This window comes from Alexandromys fortis, unplaced genomic scaffold, assembly GCF_014885135.2.
Source record: "Alexandromys fortis isolate MF-2015 unplaced genomic scaffold, M_Fortis_MF-2015_v1.1 scaffold_326, whole genome shotgun sequence".
In the NCBI taxonomy this organism is placed as follows: Eukaryota; Metazoa; Chordata; class Mammalia; order Rodentia; family Cricetidae; genus Alexandromys; species Alexandromys fortis.
In genome coordinates, this window is record NW_026068217.1 from 563,289 (window position 1) to 582,254 (window position 18,966).

Genomic DNA, 18,966 nt, shown 5'->3' on the forward strand with positions numbered 1-18,966 from the left:
GATCCGCCTGCTTCTGCCTCCCGAGTGCTGGGATTAAAGGTGTGCGCCACCACTGCCCGGCTTTTTTTTTTTTTTTTTTTTAAGAATTGCACGCCAATGTCTGGCTGATCAGATACATGTAAGTATCTTTAAGTATCCATAAGTGTGGTGGGGCACATCTGTCTTCTAAGCACTTGGGAGGCAAGGTCATTGCAAGTGTATAGCCAGCCTCATCTACATAGTGAGTTGCAGCCTAGCAGGACAGCATAGTGAGAACCTTTGTTACTCTCTTCTCCCCAAAAGTAAAAAAATGCACATAGGCGCAAGCACGCCGGCAAGGTAATATTATGCATAAAACATGTAGGAGAGAAAACGAGGGTATTACAAGATCAAGGAAAGAAAACATTTATATTTTGGATGGTTTATAGAGGTTAAATGGGTTGCACACGTAGCTTATTGATACGTTTCCTTAGCATGCACAAAGCCTTGGGTTCAAAACAGCACAAGAGCATGTCGTTCCCCCCCCCCCCCCCCAGGATGAGTGTTTGGTTGAATGAAGAATTTGTGCTTTGGTTTCCTTACAGAGAAAATGTTAGGTCTGTCTACTTTAGAGGGTGTAAGCATTGCATGAGATAATTCAGATAAAGCATCTGTAGAAGGGGTCGACCTATAGTAAATTCTCAATAAACATAAATGGGGTGTCACTGTTTTGCCAATTAGATGGAGGTAAAGAGGATGGACCAACAGAGTGTTTTTAGGATAAGGTCAAGATATATCCCTGGTACTTTGAGGTCAGGTAGGAATGAACTGGACCCTCTATGAAAAGGTGGACGGAATCAAATGACGTCGACCGCCTTAGCAACAGGCCCCCAAAGAAGGTGAATTTCCGTAGCCAATAAGACACTGAGCTCTGGCAGAGGTAGCCAATAGATGACGGAAAGCGGAAGAGGGAGGACGCGCCAATTCTCCTGCCTGAGCCTCGGCCCAACAAAATGGCGTCGGCGGCGGCGTCGCTTTGTTTCCGCGGCTCCTGCGGCGGCGGCAGCGGCCACGGCCTTTGAGCTGTGGGGAAGATCCAGCAGCAGCTGCGGTGACTACTAAGCTTCCAGTACTTTGCGTTCGGGATCGGGTGCTGGGGAACGAGGATCGGTACCCAAGGGTAGCCGAAGCCAAGCAGGCGTCCGAGCCAAAAACATGACCGCTGAGCCCATGAGGTAAAACGCAAGCCCTTGTCACGGGCCCCGGCGTTCTGCTCCCGGGAGCCTTCCACTCGAGTGGGGTGTTTGCAAAGACGTGCGCTAGGCGCCCTAGGCCCGCGCGCGGCTTCGCGGTCAGCGGCATCGTTTTCCCTCTAGGTGAGCGGGGCTGGGGGAGTGTGGTGGGGAGCCCCAATTGGGGCTAGGGGTGTGTGTCGGGGGCGGCCTGCGTGGCGCCGTGACTTCTCCGCCTTCCGCCGGCGCCGAGTCGGGAGCCTTTGCTAGGCTCCTGCCTCAGTGGCTGCTGTGTGGTGGCCGGGGAGTCGCGGGCGCTGGGCGCTTGCGGTCATTCTTCCTAATCTTTGGGCCTAGCGACTGTGCCGGGTGGGGGGGAAGGGAGGGGAGGGGAGGGGGAGGGGAGGGGGAGGGGTGGAGGAGGGGCGGCGGGAGGAAGTGAGATCCTGGGACGAGCTCGCTCTAAGGGCAGTCGCCCCGGGAAATTCTCGGCTCCCCGCTGTTGTGGTGGCAGAGCTTTCAAGGTTGGAGGGCAAGGACGCTGGCCCCAAAGGTATTATCTTCTTTCTCACCCCAAATCCTGGAGGGTATCCTGGGATTTTTTTTTCCCAACGGCTGGCGGCGGGGGAGGGGGGCAGGCTAATGCTTTTTGCTTTCTGAGAAGCCTGGCGTACTACTTTTTGGCAAAGTCCGTTTTTTAGTGGGACATCAGTTGTTTTCCCCGCGTTTGGGGCATATTTCGGGAAGTAGTTAGGTCATGTTTTTATTTATTTGTTCCACGAGAGATGAGGAGCCAGTTAACGGGGATTCACCAGAAGTAAGATTTATTGCAGAGGTAGCTGTGCCCGGCAGGCCATATCTTACTAATCAAACGTTTTAATTAGACCGAGGCTGTTTTTCACGCGTTTCCAGTTTGCTTCTTGACTGTTTTGAGTAGTTAATCTGAAATGTATACTGCTTTTATGCAGTTACCTTTCTCTGTGGGCAGTTCGATATTTGACTTTTCATCCTAAGAGTGAATTAGGTTGCTTTTTTTTTTCTGCTCAGATGAAATGCGTGCTTGGTACCCAGTGGCAAAATAAAATTACAGGTAGCATGGGTCATAATTGCATTTATAGTTGGCAAAATGTGCCTTTGAATTACTACTAGGACAGCATGTTTTTAGAGCAGTTTAGATTGTAGAATTTGAGAACGAGCCTATCAGCCTATTTTCAGCAAGCAGCGCATAGATGCTCTTTTTACTTAGGGAAAATTTACGTTGGTTCTAAAATACAGGCTCTTAGTTGTGTAAAGATCTTTGCCTTGTTTTATGAATTTGTGTTAATTGACTCAAGTAAGACAAATCTTTATGGGGTATTAGGAAGTATTGGCAGGTTATTATTAGGCATTCAGTTCTGTATGATTGCTACATTTTATTTAGTTTCTTAGTTATATTTAAAACCATAGTTGTGCCTTTGTGGAGGGTGAAGCTGCATTTGAAGCCAGCCTGATTCAAAACTGAAAATTCCTGAACAGAAAACACAGGTGTTGCCTGTAGCCTCTGCCATCAAGAGGCTGAGGCAGAACAATCTTAGATCTCACAAGTTCAAATCCAGCCTGGTCAATATCCTAAGACTGTATCAAATGAAAAAAAAAATAGGTCTTCCTTGGATTTTCTCTTTTTTGCTTTTCTTTCATTTTTATTTATTTGAGGCAGGATCTCATGTAAACTAAACTCGAACAGTGTAGTGAAGGAAGATCATAAACTTACCAAAGCTGGCATTACATGTCACCGTGCTGGGGTTTGCTGGACTGGAGGATTGAACCCAGGACTTTTGTGCATGCTAAGTAAGAATGCTACCACCTGTTCCAGCAGCCTAGCCTTCCTCTTTGCGGTCCTGTGCATTGCTAACCCACTGCTCCCCCGCTGTGCGGCACTCCAGTTTTAGTGCAGTTTAGTTTGAAATAATGTAACCGTGTTGACCAGGTTGGCTCTTTAATTCCTAGGCCCAGTAGGTCTTCCTGTTTCAGTTTTTCCAGTGTCTGAGACTGCTACACAGTATGTGACACAACCACCTCAGGAAACTCCTCTTTCTTTAGGATGAAGAAATTATGCCTACTGCTTTAATGCTGGGGTTTTCTTTATTTTTTTTACTGGTCTTGAGGTTTTTTTTTTTTTTTCTTTTTGATCCTGGTGATGACAATAATCATAACTAAAATTGAGTACTTGTTGTCCTTGCATAATTAACACATTTTAAAGTTACATTTATTTAGTGTGTTTATATGTGAGACCTACAGGGTCAGAGTGTGTTCTTCCCTTCCATGTGGGTTCAGGGCATAGAACTCAGGTCCTCAGTCTTGCAGTAGACACCTTTACTCACTGAGCCATCTTGGCAGGCAACAGTATATTTTTTATTTTAAAGGTGTATCTTATTTATGTGTTTGTATGTGTATATACATATACATGTGTGCGGGTGCTGGAAGAGGCCTGTCTTAGTCACTGTTCTATTACTGTGAAGAGACACCAGGACCATGGCAACTCTGATTTAAATGTTTGATTAGGAAATTGCTTACAGTTTTAGAGGTTTAGTTTATTATCATCGTGGTGAGGAGCATTCTTCCGGTCTCCAACTCCTTGCAGCTTTATTGCCTACAGCATACTTCCCTTGGGCTGGTTCTGCTCTGTTAGCAGCTGTCCTCAGCAGGTGTTACAAGGCTCTGGCTCTCCAAGTGTCTCTGGGGTCTCCAAGGTAATCCAGGCTTCACCTTCACAGTTCACACAATGGCTTCTTTAGGGCTCTGTGCAGGGAGATGCCATAGCCTCTTTCTTGTATTCTTGACTCCAAAGCCTGAACCTTGTGGTCAAAGCTATCAAGTTCTGCCGCTTGCTGGGGCTGGAACATGGCCCCCTCATTCAGTTACATCTTCATCAGCTTTCTGTTGCTGATGGTTTCCTTCACTGCCTAAATTTCTCTTGAATTCCTTTTCACAAGTTAGCTTACCTGAATGGGGTCTTGCTTTGAGGTCCCCACTCCCTTTATTCCACTTAGCATCAGGCTTTTCTTTGAACTTTTTCCTGGTGCCCCTTTTCTCCTCAAACTGTACATTTTGTGTCTCCCCTTGTCTAGCTTGTTCCTTATCGTAATAGATCTGCATAAGAGTGAAGACTAATAGCCACTCTAGGTCATATGGTCAATATTAGCTGTCTTGAAACCTGCTAATGGCATTCATCTAAAACTCTTCAGTTTAGCTTCAGGCGGATTTTTAGGACAAGGGCAAAAAGTACCCACATTGTCAATTTCACAAGAATGGTCTCTAGGCCACTTACTAATATTTTTCCCATCTGAAACTTCTTGAGGGCCTATTTTTCCCACCTGAAACTTTTTTTTTTAAAAAAAATATTAAGTATACAGTGTTCCGCCTGCATGCATGTCTGCAGGCCCGAAGAGGACATCAGATCTCATTACAGATCGTTTGGGCTACCATGTGGTTGCTGGGAATTGAACTCAGAACCTTTGGAAGAGCAGACAGTACTCTTAACCACTGAGCCATCTTTCCAGCCCGTCATCTGAAACTTCTTGAGCTGGGCCCTCACAGTTCAAATCTCCCTCTGCGTCGTCTTCCAAGCTCAGAATGGCCCATTAAGCCCTTCTTAAAGTGTCTGATTTTTTTAGTCCAAAGTCTTCCATATTCCTCCAACAGTATGGTCAGGATTGTTATAATAAAACTTCAGTACCTGGTACTAACTTATTTTTCTAAAAAAATTATTTTTATTTCATGTAAATTGGTATTTTGCTTATATGTTTATCTTGGGGTGGGGGGTTGTCAGATCCCGTGGAACTGGAGTTACAGACAGTTGTAATCTGCCATGTGGGTGCTAGGAATTGAATCTGGGGCATCTGGAAGAGTGGCCAGTGCCAACACTGTTCTATTGCTGTGAAGAGACACCAGGGCTACAGCAACTCTTTTTGGGGACTTGTTTACAGTTTCAGAAGGTTTGTCCATTATCATGGTGGGATCATTGTCAGCACTACTGACCTGGAGCAGTAGCGGAGAGGGAGAGGGAGGGAGGGGTGGGCAGGCAGACACAGACACTGGGCCTGGCATGTGCTTTTCAAATCTCCAGCAAGGCTACACCTCCTGCTCCTCAAATAGTGTCACTTCCTGATGACTAAACATTCAAATGTATGAGCTTATGTGGGCCATTCTTCCTCAAGCACAAAGCCAGAAAAGAGGGTGTTAGGTCCCTTGAAGCTAGCGGTCCAGGCACTTGTGAAGCACCTGACAATTGGTGCCCAGAACCAAACTCCGGCTTTCTCCAAGAGCTCTAAAGTGCTGAAGTATGCAAGGCCCAGCATGTATAGTTGGGATTAATTTTCAGAATACTACTTCATCTTCCCCATTTTGCTGGTGAGGAAATAGAAACAGAACTTGATTGAAGTTTTACAACTTGTAATTAGTGGAGACTGAATTCTACCCAGTCTTTTTTGGGGGCGGGGTGTTCGAGACAGGGTTTCTCAGTGAAACAGTCCTGGCTGTCCTGGAACTAGCTCTTGTAGACCACGCTGAACTCAAACTCACAGAGATCCACCTGCCTTTAATCCCAGCACTCAGGAGGCAGAGGCAGGTGGGTCTCTGAGTTCAAGGCCACCGTGGTCTACTAAGTGAGTTCTAGGAGAATCAGAGTTACACAGAGAAATCCTGTCTTAAAAAAAGGAAGAAGGGAAAAAAACCCCTCCCCCAACCAAGGCAAACCATATGTCTAAATGGTAGAGTGTCAGTAAAGCTATACTTCCCTGGTTATTGCTGTGGAAGAATTCCTTGGGGTACTAAGAACTGTCTCGGCTGAAGTGTCACTAATCTCCCTAGTCTTAACAATCACAGTTACAAAAGAAACAGACAGATAGTGCTTGAGAACCAAGCCCACAGTTCCAAATCAGTCAATCTCAATTCCAGTTTCTCCATTGCTCCACCCTTCCTGGTTTCATTATCTTTTAATGTGAAACATATAATATGGACAGCTATACTTTTATCATTAATTCGATTTTTGCGTAGTAATTCCAGATGTTTTTCTTCATCATAACTTTCTTAGGTAGGAGAAGAGCTTAGTTTTATTGTTTTACTTGTATTAAAAAAAAAAAAAAACAAATGTTTTAGGGACCTGTGGTAGAAAAATGCCCAGTAGGCAAGAGCCAGAGGAAGGAAAATTAAACTGATGACCTGGCTAAGTCATATACTGAATAATCAATGGCTCAGCTTTTAAGAGCTTTACATTTTTTTTTTAAAGACAGGCTCTATCTCTGGCTGGCCTGGAACTTTAGACCAGGCTGGCCTCAAACTCAGAGGTCCCTCCCAAGTGCTGGCCAGTTTTTTTTTTTAAATGTTTTTTGTTTTACAAACTGTGTAGCCCAGGCTGTCCCAAGCTCTCTAGTTGGAATTACAGTTTCCTCACTTTTGACTTTTGGTCTCTTAACTTTTTTTTTTTTACAGTTTCTCTGTAGTAGTCCTGACTGTCCTGGAACTCCCAGAACTCCGCCTGCCTCTGTCTCCTGAGTGCTGGGATTAGAGGTATGCACACAGCTGTTTTATTTTAAATCACAGAATTGTTTCATGTTTTTGACATCATGGAAAATTTTGGTCAACTAATACTCTTATTGGTGTTGAGATCTTGGTATTGAGAGGATTGATACCATTCTAATCCTTATGGCAACTGATTAGGCAGCAGCTGATAATGTTATACCCTCTACCCAGTCTTGGGGACCCAGCCCAGGGCCTTTTGTATGCTAAGCAACCACTCTACCACTGAATTATCCCTGGCTGTTATTGCTTGGCCTGAGGGGAAAACTGTCTAGGATTTTTTTTTTTAAGAGTAATTTACCACTACTAAAACACAGATTGCCATCCATGTAACAGTACATACAAAAGAGTTAGAAATCTGTCCTTGGTTTTACAATGATAAAGAAAAGCATTAAACTTCTCTGATCAAGCAAGGTATGCAAGGAATTTCATGTTGTTTGTTTCATTTGTTAAAAGGAGAGCAAAGTCACTTCCTGGAATATAAAGAGCTGAATGAGCAGGCCACTAATGGAGAAAGGGGGCATTTTCCCAGAACCAATACCTTCCCCCAGACCATATCCATTTGACGTCAGCCCAAACAACATTGGCAGTTTAGTTTGAAAAGAAAAGCACAACATGCTTGTGTATATACACCATTACTTTCCGTGCAATAAAGGACTGGGGAAGGGAATGAAAGCATAGAGAAAACCATGCTGTCACAATGTGGTGGGACCAAAGTTTGGCTTTTTTTTTTTTCCCCGAGACAGGGTTTCTCTGCGGCTTTGGAGCCTGTCCTGGAACTAGCTCTGTAGACCAGGCTGGTCTCGAACTCACAGAGATCTGCCTGCCTCTGCCTCCCCAGTGCTGGGATTAAAGGCGTGCGCCACCATCGCCCGGCCAAAGTTTGGCTTTTGATTGGAGAATATATTCTTGGTCTGACAAAATTATAGAGTAAAGCAGAAGGTTCCTTTATAGTAGACAGCTCCTGTCTGTTGTTGGAATGCATCAATTCTAAGTTTGGCCTCCATTTCCAACTGTGCAGGTGTGTCTGTTTCATTGGTGGATTGTCCATCAGATTAGAAACTGATCTGCCTCATTAACAAACCCTGTTGTTCATAATCGGCTTTCATTAGTTTGCCAAGGGATGGAGGCCTCTTAATCTCTCGCTGTGCCACAAAACCAGCCTACGCTAGAGCAGCTTTAGATTAATATGATTGTGTACTCAGTCTTGACTGCTTTGATTTTTCTCACCTGCCGTGGTGAAAGCTGCCTCACAAAAGAGGCCGAGGCCCACACTGAAATTACACAAAAGCAGCAGTTGCAGAAGGAGGTGGCAGCGGTGCTTCACAAGACCTAACTTTTGGTTTTGTGCTTATTTATTTATATTATTACTTTTAATAGTGTGGGTTTGTGTGTGAGAGTGTGGGTATGTGCTCATTATTGTGATGCCTGTGTAGGCCAGAGGTGTTGGATCTCCCTGGAACTGGACTTATAAGTGACTGTGAGCCACCTGGTATGGGTGCTGAGATTTGAACTCAGATCTTATGGAAGAGCAATATATGATGCTTTTAACCAATGACCCATCTCTCTATCCCCAGCTTCCCTTATTAAGACAAGGTCTCACCGTGTAACCCTGGCTGGCTTGGAACATATTATGTAGAACAGGCTGGTTTCAAACTTAGATGTGCTTGTTCTGCCTTCCAAGTGCTGGGATTAAAGATGTGTGCCACCACATTGGCTAGTCTTAAAGTGGAAGTTTTCTGATTTGAGAGATGTTAGTTAATGTCGTAGAAAGACATTAGAGATTGCTAAGGTGATCGTTATCTAGGAATTGGATAGTAACCCAGTATTTTAAATATGTTTAGTTGGGCAAATACTGTATTTCAACAATGTGGAAAACATTAAGCCAGGACTGTGTGTAAAAGAGAGAGAGAGAGAGAGAGAGAGAGAGAGAGAGAGAGAGAGCGAGCGAGCGAGCAAGCATGTGCACCAACTTGCAAACTTCAAAAGGATTTGCAAGCATTAAGATACCAGTTACTTGGTTACGTTTTGGTTTGGGGTCAAAAGAAAGACAGGGATTAGGCCTGGGCACACAGGCCTGTAATCCTATCTCTTGGGGAAACTAAGGTTGGAAGATGACAAGTTCAAGGCTAGGCAGGGCTTCGGAGTGAATTTAGAGCCAATCTCTGCAGCTGAGTTAGACGTGTCTCAAAATGAAAAAGTGTAAAGAGGGCAGTAAAAGATAGACCAGTGGTAAAGCCCTTGTGTGGCTGAGGAGCTCTGGGGGTTCAGTCCCTATCACTGCAAAAAAAAATTGTGACTTTCGTTTTTCAGACACTGGTCTTATGTATTCAAATGGCTGCTTTGATTATAGGCATTCTTTATTTTTTTGAGACAGGGTTTCTCTGTGTAACAGTTCTGGCTGTCCTGCAACTCACTCTGTAGACCAGGCTGGCCTCAAAATGACAGAGATCTGCCTTCCTCTGCCTCCCGAGTGCTGGGATTAAAGGTATGTGCCACCGCCTTCTGGCTTTTTTTATTTTATTTTATTTTATTTTATTTATTTATTTTTTTTGTTTTTTTGAGACAGGGTTTCTCTGTGGCTTTGGATCCTGTCCTGGAACTCCCTTTGTAGACCAGGCTGGTCTCAAACTCACAGAGATCTGCCTGCCTCTGCCTCCCAAGTGCTGGGATTAAAGGCGTGCGCCACCATCGCCCGCCTCTGGCTTTTTTTTTTTTTAAAGTTTATTAGAATTTTTTTTTAAATACCAATCCAAATTCCCACTCCTTCCCCTCCTCCCCATTCCCTCTACATACCCTTCCAACCCACCCCCATCTAATCCTAAGAGAGGGTAAGGCACTTTGCTTTGTGTATACCTAGGCTGAGCAAGGTATACATCGAAAAAGAATAGGATCCAAAAAAAGCCAGTACATTCAGTAGAGATAAATCCCAGTGCCACTGCCAGTGGCCCCTCAGTCTGCCCCAGCCATACAACTATCAACCACATTCAGAGGGACTAGTTTGGTCCTATGCTTGTTCCTTCCCAGTCCATTTCCTTTAGTAGCACATATACTAAAGTTTGTTTTTGAGACAGTGTTAAAGGCGGGCGGGCGCCTCCACTGGCTAATTATAGGCATTCTTTACCATACCAATTTAAACCTTGATTTTGATCAGACTAGATTTGGCAGCCTTTGATGTAGTTGGTCATGGAATTGTCAGTTATATATTGTCACTCTCTTTAGATAAGTATGTGTAGTACATACATAAAAGTATTTCTATCTTGGTGTGGTGGTGCAGATTTGTCTGTAATCCCAGTCACTTCAAGGCTGAAACAGGAGGATGAGTTCTAGGCAGACTATGCAGCATGGCAAGACTCTGTCATAATAAGCAAGACAAAAGAAAAGAATTACTTCTGAACGGATGTAGGCATGTGAGGTAATATTTTTTTGAGACATAGTATGGCTGTGTAGCCCATGCTAGCTTCAAAACTACTGTGCAGTCCAGGTTGGTCTCCAAAATGATACTCCTATCGCATCCTCACAAGGCACAGGATAGTTAGGCATTTGCCACTCTGTTCAACATTACAACAGTCCTTATTAGTAAAATCTTTGGGATCCTTCTTAATTTAGTTTAATAATAGTTGGAGGACTGTTGTCAACTGACCCAAGCCTGACTTTGTTGTATGGAAGCAGGCCCCTGTTTGTCCCGGCCGCCCGGCCAGCTCAGCCCCAAAACAACCACACAGAAACTGTATTCATTAAAATATCACTTGGCCCATCAGCCCTAGCCTCCCACTGGCTAATTCCCACATCCCAATTTAACCCATCTCTACCAATCTATTAATCACCACGTGACTGTGGCCCACTGGCAAGGCTCTAACCAGCGTCTGTCTCAGGCAGAAGATCCATGACGATCCTCACTCTGCTCTTCTTCCCAGCATTCAGTTCTGTCTTCTCTGCCTACCTAAATTCTACCCTATCAGGCCCAAAGCAGTTTCTTTATTCATTAACCAATGAAAGCAACGCATGAACAGAAGAACCTCCTACATCATTTGACTTTTCTAGTCAAATAGCTACATCTTATTTCTGATTGGATGAGCTTGGATAGATAAATTTTCATTTCCAAGTTTGTTTTGTTATTAGCAGAATGAATTTGTAGAAGATATTCTAATTTTAGAAATGTCTCGGCTTCATAAGATTTGCTTTGATTTACTTTTGGTGTGTAGGGAGAAGGCTAGTGATGAGGGGAAGTTTATTCAATGTACATGCATCTTTTTTGCTCTGAAACGCAAATGATTGTATAGAGATAGATGTTTTGTTGCTGATGTGCTACATATCATGTATACATACAAGTGCAGGTATTTACTGAGAAGAGTAACTATTTTGCTGGAAGGTTGCTAATTTTGGCTTTAGATTTTGTTCTACTTTTTATCTAGTGTAGTTTTGTCCTTTTCTGATTGAAATAATACTTTATTACCCTAGCCAGTTCTTTTTGCTTGGGGAAAGATTCTTGCTCTAGAAAAAGTTGTTTGAGATTTGCCCTGTAGCTACTATTTTCATATCCTGCCCCTGAGAAGTCTCTCAGTTTTGGCTTAAAATAGTTATTCCTGTTCCTGGTATCTGTAGTCCAGCTATCTATTTAATTTCTCATAATTTTTGTTTAGGGTAGCGCTGGCATATTAGTAACCTACACTGTTTTGGGAGACTACTTTGCCAGTTAATCTAATATTTGACTGTCAGTGAGGAACAAGGCTGGGCACTATCTGTGCAAAGGTTAATAATTTCTGCATTTCTTTCCATCTCTCCATTTCTTCACGCCAGCTCCTTACCTTCTACCATCATTCAGCAAGGTGGCTCAGCGGATAAAGGTGCTTATGGCCAAGCCTGAGTTTTAGTCCTGAAACACATGGTGGAAGGAGAGAACTGATTCACAAGACTCCATCTGCACGATAGCACAAGCTGCCTCCCCAAATAAAGACTTGATGCCCTATAGGCATTCTTAGTAAAGAGAGGGGGATGGCTGAGTAAGGAAGCAGTTCTACAGTGTCATATTTATTGGCTCTGCTAGGGTCAGAGAGGAGGGAATGCTGACTTCGGAGAGGTCTAGTAAAGTTTTACAGACTAGATGGGATTGCCATTGAATCTCATGAGACCGAATCTCATATCTAGACTGGCCTTGAACTTATATAGCAGAGACTGGCTTTTAACTCCTCATGGATTCTAGGCATGTGCCACGACCCTACCTTTCTATTGAGTTTTGAATGTGTTCACATCAAAGATTTGACTGTGAGGTGGAAAGATTAGTATGGTTAGAAATTAGTCTTATTTTACACATAGTAGAAGAAATAAGACATATACACTGTTGAAATATGAGCGGCGGGGCTGCGTCCCCAACACCCCGGCCGCTTGGCTAGCTTATGCCCAAAAATAACAACACACAAACTGTATTCATTTAAAGAACTGCTTGGCCCATGAACTCTAGCCCTTACAGGCTAATTCTCGCACCTGGACTAGCCCATTTCTAGTAATGTGTGTAAGCACCCCAAGGTGCGCTTACCGGGAAGATTCTAGCCTCCGTCCATCCTGGGAGAATGGAGCATGGTGTCTCTGCTCCAGAGTTGTCTGGTCTGTCAGGGAGCAGAGCAGAGTCTGACCTCACTTCCTCTTCCTCCTGTTTACTCTTCCCACCTATCTTTTAACCTATCAGGGCCAAGGAGTTCCTTTATTGCTTAACCAATGAAATCAACAGATTGATATATGACACTCCCACATCAATACACAAATATTTGGAGCAAGTTAAAAAGTGATAAAAATACTGTCCAAGGTACAGTGAGGTTACTGTGGGAGTAGGAACTCCCCCCTCATTTTTGGTCGTGCTGTGGACATCTTCAGCATGCTAAGTATGCCCCCTATCTTAGATGAACTCTTCAAGCCTAGGAAGACATTTTATTCCCTGCATCTTTTCTTCTGCTACTGCCACCACTGCCTATTTCTCTCCCTCTGTCTCTTCTGGAGCAATCTTTCTTGTAGCTCAGGCTGGCTTAATTTGCAATAATCTTGCCTCAGCCTCCAGATGATGGTGTGTGTCAGTGCACCAACTTGATGCGAAGGCATTTCTGATGGGGTCTAAGAAATAGAGACGCAGTAGATACTTCAGTCTAGTCCTTAGAGGATGGGCATACTTTCTTTTTTTAAAATTTTTTTTTGAGACAGGGTTTCTCTGTGGCTTTGGAGCCTGTCCTGGAACTAGCTCTGTAGACCAGGCTGGTCTCGAACTCACAGAGATCTGCCTGCCTCCCGAGTGCTGGGATTAAAGGTGTGTGCCTCCACTACCTGGCAAGGGTTTTTTTTTTTTTTTTTTCAATAATGGGCACACTTTTGACAAGACTGTGAGGAGATTACACATATGAGGAATGGCAGTTTGAGAAAATCAATAAATGAATAAGTAAATAGACAAAAAGGGCCAGGCAACTATATGTTAGCATGTTAGCATTTTTATTTTGGAAGAAGGTCAGCTAAGACTTCCTTTAACTTGTGGAAAGTATTATTTAACATTTGGACAGTCGCATGTTAGTTAGCTTTCGGGCCTGGTGATTTTATAAATGCTCTGTGTTCTTGTGAATGGGTTTGATCTCAGTTCACAGATACTAAAAGGATTAGGGTCACCTGTGAAGAGAGAAGGTTAGCCAGTTGCTACTCTAACTCTCTGAGCTTTTAGGTTTTCATGCTTTTGAATCTCCAGTTTTAGTAGAACTATAGAAATTTAGTTAAAGCTGCCTGTAGTGGCAGCAACAGAGCCATTGTTATGGGGGGAACAGAATTCCCCCAGGCTAAGGCCTGACAGCCAGGCCACTAGGGTTTAAAGGGCAGCCTCTGTGAGGAAGGTAAAACAGCTCTGTTTTGTTTATTTCATTTATATTAAACATGTTTTGTGGCTGGGTGTGGCGCACGCCTTTAATCCCAGCATTCCAGAGGCAGAGGCAGGTCGATCCCTATGAGTGCTAGGCCAGCCTGGTCTATAAATGGAGTTCCAGGACAGCTAGGACTTACACAGAGAAACCTTGTCTCAAAACAACAACAACAAAAAATCAAAACATGTTTTGATTTATTTGATAGGTTCCAAATTTAGTTTTGATGGTTGTTTTGAAAACACTCCTCTAACTTGTTTTAAAAGATTGATACATCAAAGAACAATTTAATCATAAGGCAGAATTTAATACTTGGCTTATGCAGGATTTCCTCTGTGAGTCAGAGGTCAGCAAACTGATCTAGCCACCAATTTGTGGCCTTGTTTTTGTGAAGTTCTATTGGAATGCACCCAACCCTGTTTGTTTATGCCACCTGATGCGATTTTAGCAACTGCTTTTGTAGTTGCAGAGTTGGATGGTTGCCCCTTATGGTCTACAAAGCCTAAAGGAAGTATTCTCTGGCCTTTATAGAAAGCATTTGTTGATTTCTGCACTAGGTAAATGCAGGAAAACCACACCCAGCTGAGTAGAGTTGCATAAAAATACATGCATAAACATGTATTCATGCCAAACATTTATCAGCTACCTTAGTTCACCATGTTAGGAGCCACACCTAATTGCATCTGTTAATAGTTTTCCATTCAATTTTCATAGCCTGCCTTCTACCATTTCACAATAATTCACACGCTGCAACTACTTGTTTTGAGACAGTCTTACTCTGCAGAGCAAGGATGCCTGAACCTCACCTTGTAAAGTATGTTCTTACCTTAAACTTGCCCTGATGCTTACGTTAGCTTCTTGTGAGTGCTAAGATTATTCATGTTCTAACATACTTGACTTATGAACTGCAACTCTTCTGAAGTTCATTTCCACAAGCAAATTTCAGGTCTGTTTTCAAAGCAAAGTGTCATACTTAATGTTAGTGCATTTCTGGATCATGTGTAAATTGTGTAAAATTGCTATCATTTTGGGGCTGGAAAGATGACTCAGAGGTTAAGAGCTTTGGCTACTCTTCCAGAGGACCCAGGTTCAATTCCTAGTATGCACATGGCAGCTCACAATTGTCTGTAACTCCAATTAGGCCTTCTTTGGACTTCTGCAGCATTGCTTAAGTGTGGTGTGTAGAGATACATATAAGCAAAACACCACATACATAAGATAAAGGAAAAAACTCTTGCTATTGTTCCTCCCTCCCTGTCCTTTCTTTCTTCCTTCATGCATTGAGATAGGGTCTCACTCTAGTCCATCCAGTCTAACTTCTTCATCACCTTTCCCTCCCAGTGCTAGGATTATAAGTCACCACATACAATATTTTCTTTTCTTTTTTCTTTTTTGTTTTGATACAGGGTCTCACATGGCCAAGGCTAGCCTTGAATTTGTATGTAGTTGAGAATGGCTTTGAACACATTATTTTCTTTCTGCAGCTTCCCGAGTGTCAGGATTACAGATGTACACTAAGTATGCTTGACTCTGGTGGGTGTTTTGAGTGTTGTGCTTCTTTTTTGAGACAGGGTTTCCTGTGTTTTCCTGGCTGTCTCGAAACTCACTGTGTAGACCAGGCTAGCCTCAAACTCAGAAATCTATCTGCCTCTACTTCTTGGGGTATGTGTTAAAGGTGTGTAAGTGTTGAGCTTCTAATCTCATTTTTTCCTATGAGTTCTGATGTTGATTGCACAAATTTGCATGGTCTTCTTGTTTTATTTTTTACTCTTGAGACAGGATCTCACTGTGTAATCCTTGCTGGCATTGAACTTGCTGTATCAATCAGGCTGGCCTCTTAACAGCTCTGCCTGCCTCTGCCTCCCAAGGGCTGGGACTGAAGCCTTGTGACACACCTGGCAGTTGGATGGGAACTCTCTACTGGTACATAGGCAGCTTATTACTGGCTACACCACTGAAGAAAACATCCTCTGGTTGTTGTTGGCATTATTAAGTAAGACAGGATATCTTGTGGACTAGGCTTGCCTCTAATTTGCTATATATTAAGCCTTTCAAGTTCTGGAATTATGAGAAAGCACCACCACACCCTGCTTGCCCAGTGATTTTTATTTTGCATATGTATATTTATATCTGTGTCCATCCCTGTGTGTGTACACATATACAACGTTTGCACATGTTTGTGGAGGGCTGAGGTTGATGTTAGGTTTCTTACTCAATATCTCCCCACTGTATTTATTGAGTCAGGGTCTCTTGTTGAACCTAGAGTTCTCAGATTCTGGCTACTCTAGGTAGCCAGTTTCCTTCAGAGATGTCCTATGTCTACCATGTGAATACTGGGATTACAAGCAGTTGCCACACCTGCTAAGCTTTTATGTGGATTCTGGAATCTGATCTCTGGTTCTCTCTTGTGCAGCAAATGCTTTATCCACTGAGGCTATTTCCTGGCTTTTATTAAAAACTTTTTTGTGTGTTTTATTTACATTTCTGGCGAGTATAGGGGTACACATGTGGACTTCAGAGAACAGCTTGTATGTATTGGGTCTGTCCTCCTATCCTGTGGGTTCTGGGCATTGAATGCTTATCAGGCTTGGCAATGAGTTCCTTCCATCTTTATATGGATTCCAGGGACCAGGGATTAAACCATATGAAGCCATCTCAGCACCAGTACTTTTAGGAACTCACTTTTTCATATTATCACTGATAATTATCACCAGAATTATACAATATGTTGAACAAAATGGATGAGTATTGTCCCACAGAGTTTACATTGTGCTTCTTCAAATCTCTTAGGATGTGCTCATCAAATTGCCACCTGAATAATTATGTTTAATACCGATAGATTAGTGCTCCTGCCAGAACCTTTTCCCCCCAGTGGATGCTGGTAACTAAAAAGACTCAAAAACCATTTATATGGTTATAATGGCCAGTGCTGAACTAAGTGAATGTCCAGTGCCCAACCTACATGGGAATTGTATATCACTTCGTTTAAGTCTCAGAGATTATCACAGAGCCAGGGCAGAGAGAATGTAGGAACTAATGGCTAGAGAGATGACTCACTGTTTTTCCAGAGAGTGCACTTGCATAGACACTCATACACAAAATTAACAAAAAGCTGGAAAAAGTGGAGTGAGATAGAATAATGTCTTCAGAACATATTACTGTTATACTTTCAGAAAAATATTTTGCTTTATATGTTTGTACATGTCTCTGTGTATATGTGCACTTTTGTGTGGGGGTGCCTGTGGAGACCAGAAGAGGGCATTGGGTCCCTGCAGTTAGAGTTACAGGAGTGGATGTGAGATGCCCATTGTTGGTTCTGGTAATGGCTCCAGTCTTTTGCAAGGGTAGCAAGTGCTCTTAACCTCTGAGCCATTTCTCTAGCTCTGCTGTTGCATATTTGATTCCACAGCCGTTGTGAATATTGACACAATACCTTTGTAAGATTTAGTTTGTCAGCATTTTTGTGGGTGGGTGCTTAGGCCTTCATAGATGATTGCTAGGGGTACCACCTCTCCATGTCTGTGGCTAATTAACTGTTACTGGGAATGGAAGAGACACTCCAGTGGTGTGTAGCAATTGGCAAGGTGCCCATGCTCCTATAAATAATCCTTCACCTAGTACTCTGTAAGTAAACCTAGTGAAACTTATTGGGGAGTGAGAAAAGGGAGAGAAAGGAGGTGGAAGACTGGAAAGTAGAAGAGAGACTAGTATAGTGATATTTTATTTATGTTTTAATAAATAAAGCTTGCCTGAAGATCAGAGGGTAAAACTAAGCCACTAGAGGCCAGGCAGTGGCCTCACATACCTTAATCCCAGGATTTAGGAGACAGAGGCAGACGGATCTCTGTGAGTTCAAGGCCACCCACCACCCTGGGCTACACAGGATCAATGCAGAAACAGATCCAGGTGGTGGTGGCTTACACCTTTAATCAAGGTGCTAGGGAATCACATACTTTTATTCCCAGCACTAAAGATGAATATAAGACAGGAGGCTACAGAGGCTTAGCTCTTTATCTGCAGTTGCCCAGCCTTGGTAGAGGTAAGAGTTTTCTAGTGGCTTGGCTGTTTTACTGTTCTGATCTTGAGCTTGAACCCCAATATCTGTCTCTGGGTTTTTAAATTATTCATGCTACATTTGGCACCCAACATTTGGTATGAATTCACACAAAAGCCACCAGCGCAGGCCAGAACTGCACATGGAGCTCCTGCCCCACCTGGCTAGGTTTTTTTCTTTTTCTTTTTTTTTCAGGTAGCCTCTAAATGAGTTTGGGATTTTTCTGTTGTAGCCTTCAGGCAGCCTCCTAACACACGTGCTTTTTCCAAACAGTCCCCTGTGTGTTTTTCAGACCTCCCTCCCTCCCTCCTTCCCTCTCCTTTGCTCCCTCTCCTTCTCTTTTTCCCCCTCCCTCTCTCCCTCCCCCCTCCCTCCCTCTCCCTCTCTTCTCCTCACCATGGATTGTGGGCTCTCCCTGAACCTCCTTCATGGGCTGCTACCAAACTATGTAGCTGCCTTGAAATCCAGTCAGGCTTTTACTGTTCTACACAGCAGCAATAAGCCTCACTTTTTTTTAAGATTTATTTATTTATTATTTATTTAGTTATTTATTATGTATGCAGTATTCTGCCTCCATGTATGCCTGCAGGCCAGAAGAGGGCACCAGATCTCATTACAGATGGTTGTGAGACACCATGTGGTTTTTGGGAATTGAACTCAGGACTTCTGGAAAAGCAGCCAGTGCTCCAGCCCCTAAGCCTCACATCTTCATCAGCATAGATTTGGTAGACAATTGGGAATTATTAAAGTAAGAAATTAGATAAGAGAGGTTTCCCACATTAAAAAGGGAAAAACTAATATAATGTATGATAATATGCAAGATAGTTTGAAAATAGAATGATTAAATGAGAGAATATCTAATTTAGATGGGATTTATGTAATGTTAATGTCAATTGTAAACATCAGTTTATCATTTTTGACTTATCACTAAAAATGTTGGTTAATCTGGTTGTTTCCAGGTTTTGGCTGTGACAAACAATGCTGCTATGAATATAGTTGAGAACATGTTCTTGTGGTACGATTGAGCATCCTTTGGGTATGTTACGAGCTGGGGGACTTCAGCTCCAGGTTCTTTTCGAGTAATATCTATGAGGACTCTGTGCCCTTCTCCCCAGAGAGTGATGAGTAACCAGACCAAGCAAGAGAATTGTTTTTATGATGATTCTTTACTAGCAACTTCAATATCCAATGCATCAATGGGGTTACAATCTTACAATCTCAGTAGGCATGGGGGATTGATAATGGGCAACACACAGGCAATTCAGTATCACAATTATCA

General features: G+C 43.0%; 1 protein-coding gene across 1 annotated transcript in view; it reads left to right on the forward strand.

Annotated features, from left to right (window-relative positions):
* The first annotated feature begins 945 nt into the window (after positions 1 to 945).
* Atrx (ATRX chromatin remodeler) overlaps positions 946 to 18,966 on the forward strand; it is a 158,726-nt gene continuing 140,705 nt past the window's right edge. The window contains exon 1 of the mRNA XM_050130457.1: positions 946 to 1,193. Coding sequence (XP_049986414.1) covers positions 1,174 to 1,193 — 20 coding nt within the window. The 5' untranslated portion in view covers positions 946 to 1,173. The remainder of the gene's footprint in view (positions 1,194 to 18,966) is intronic.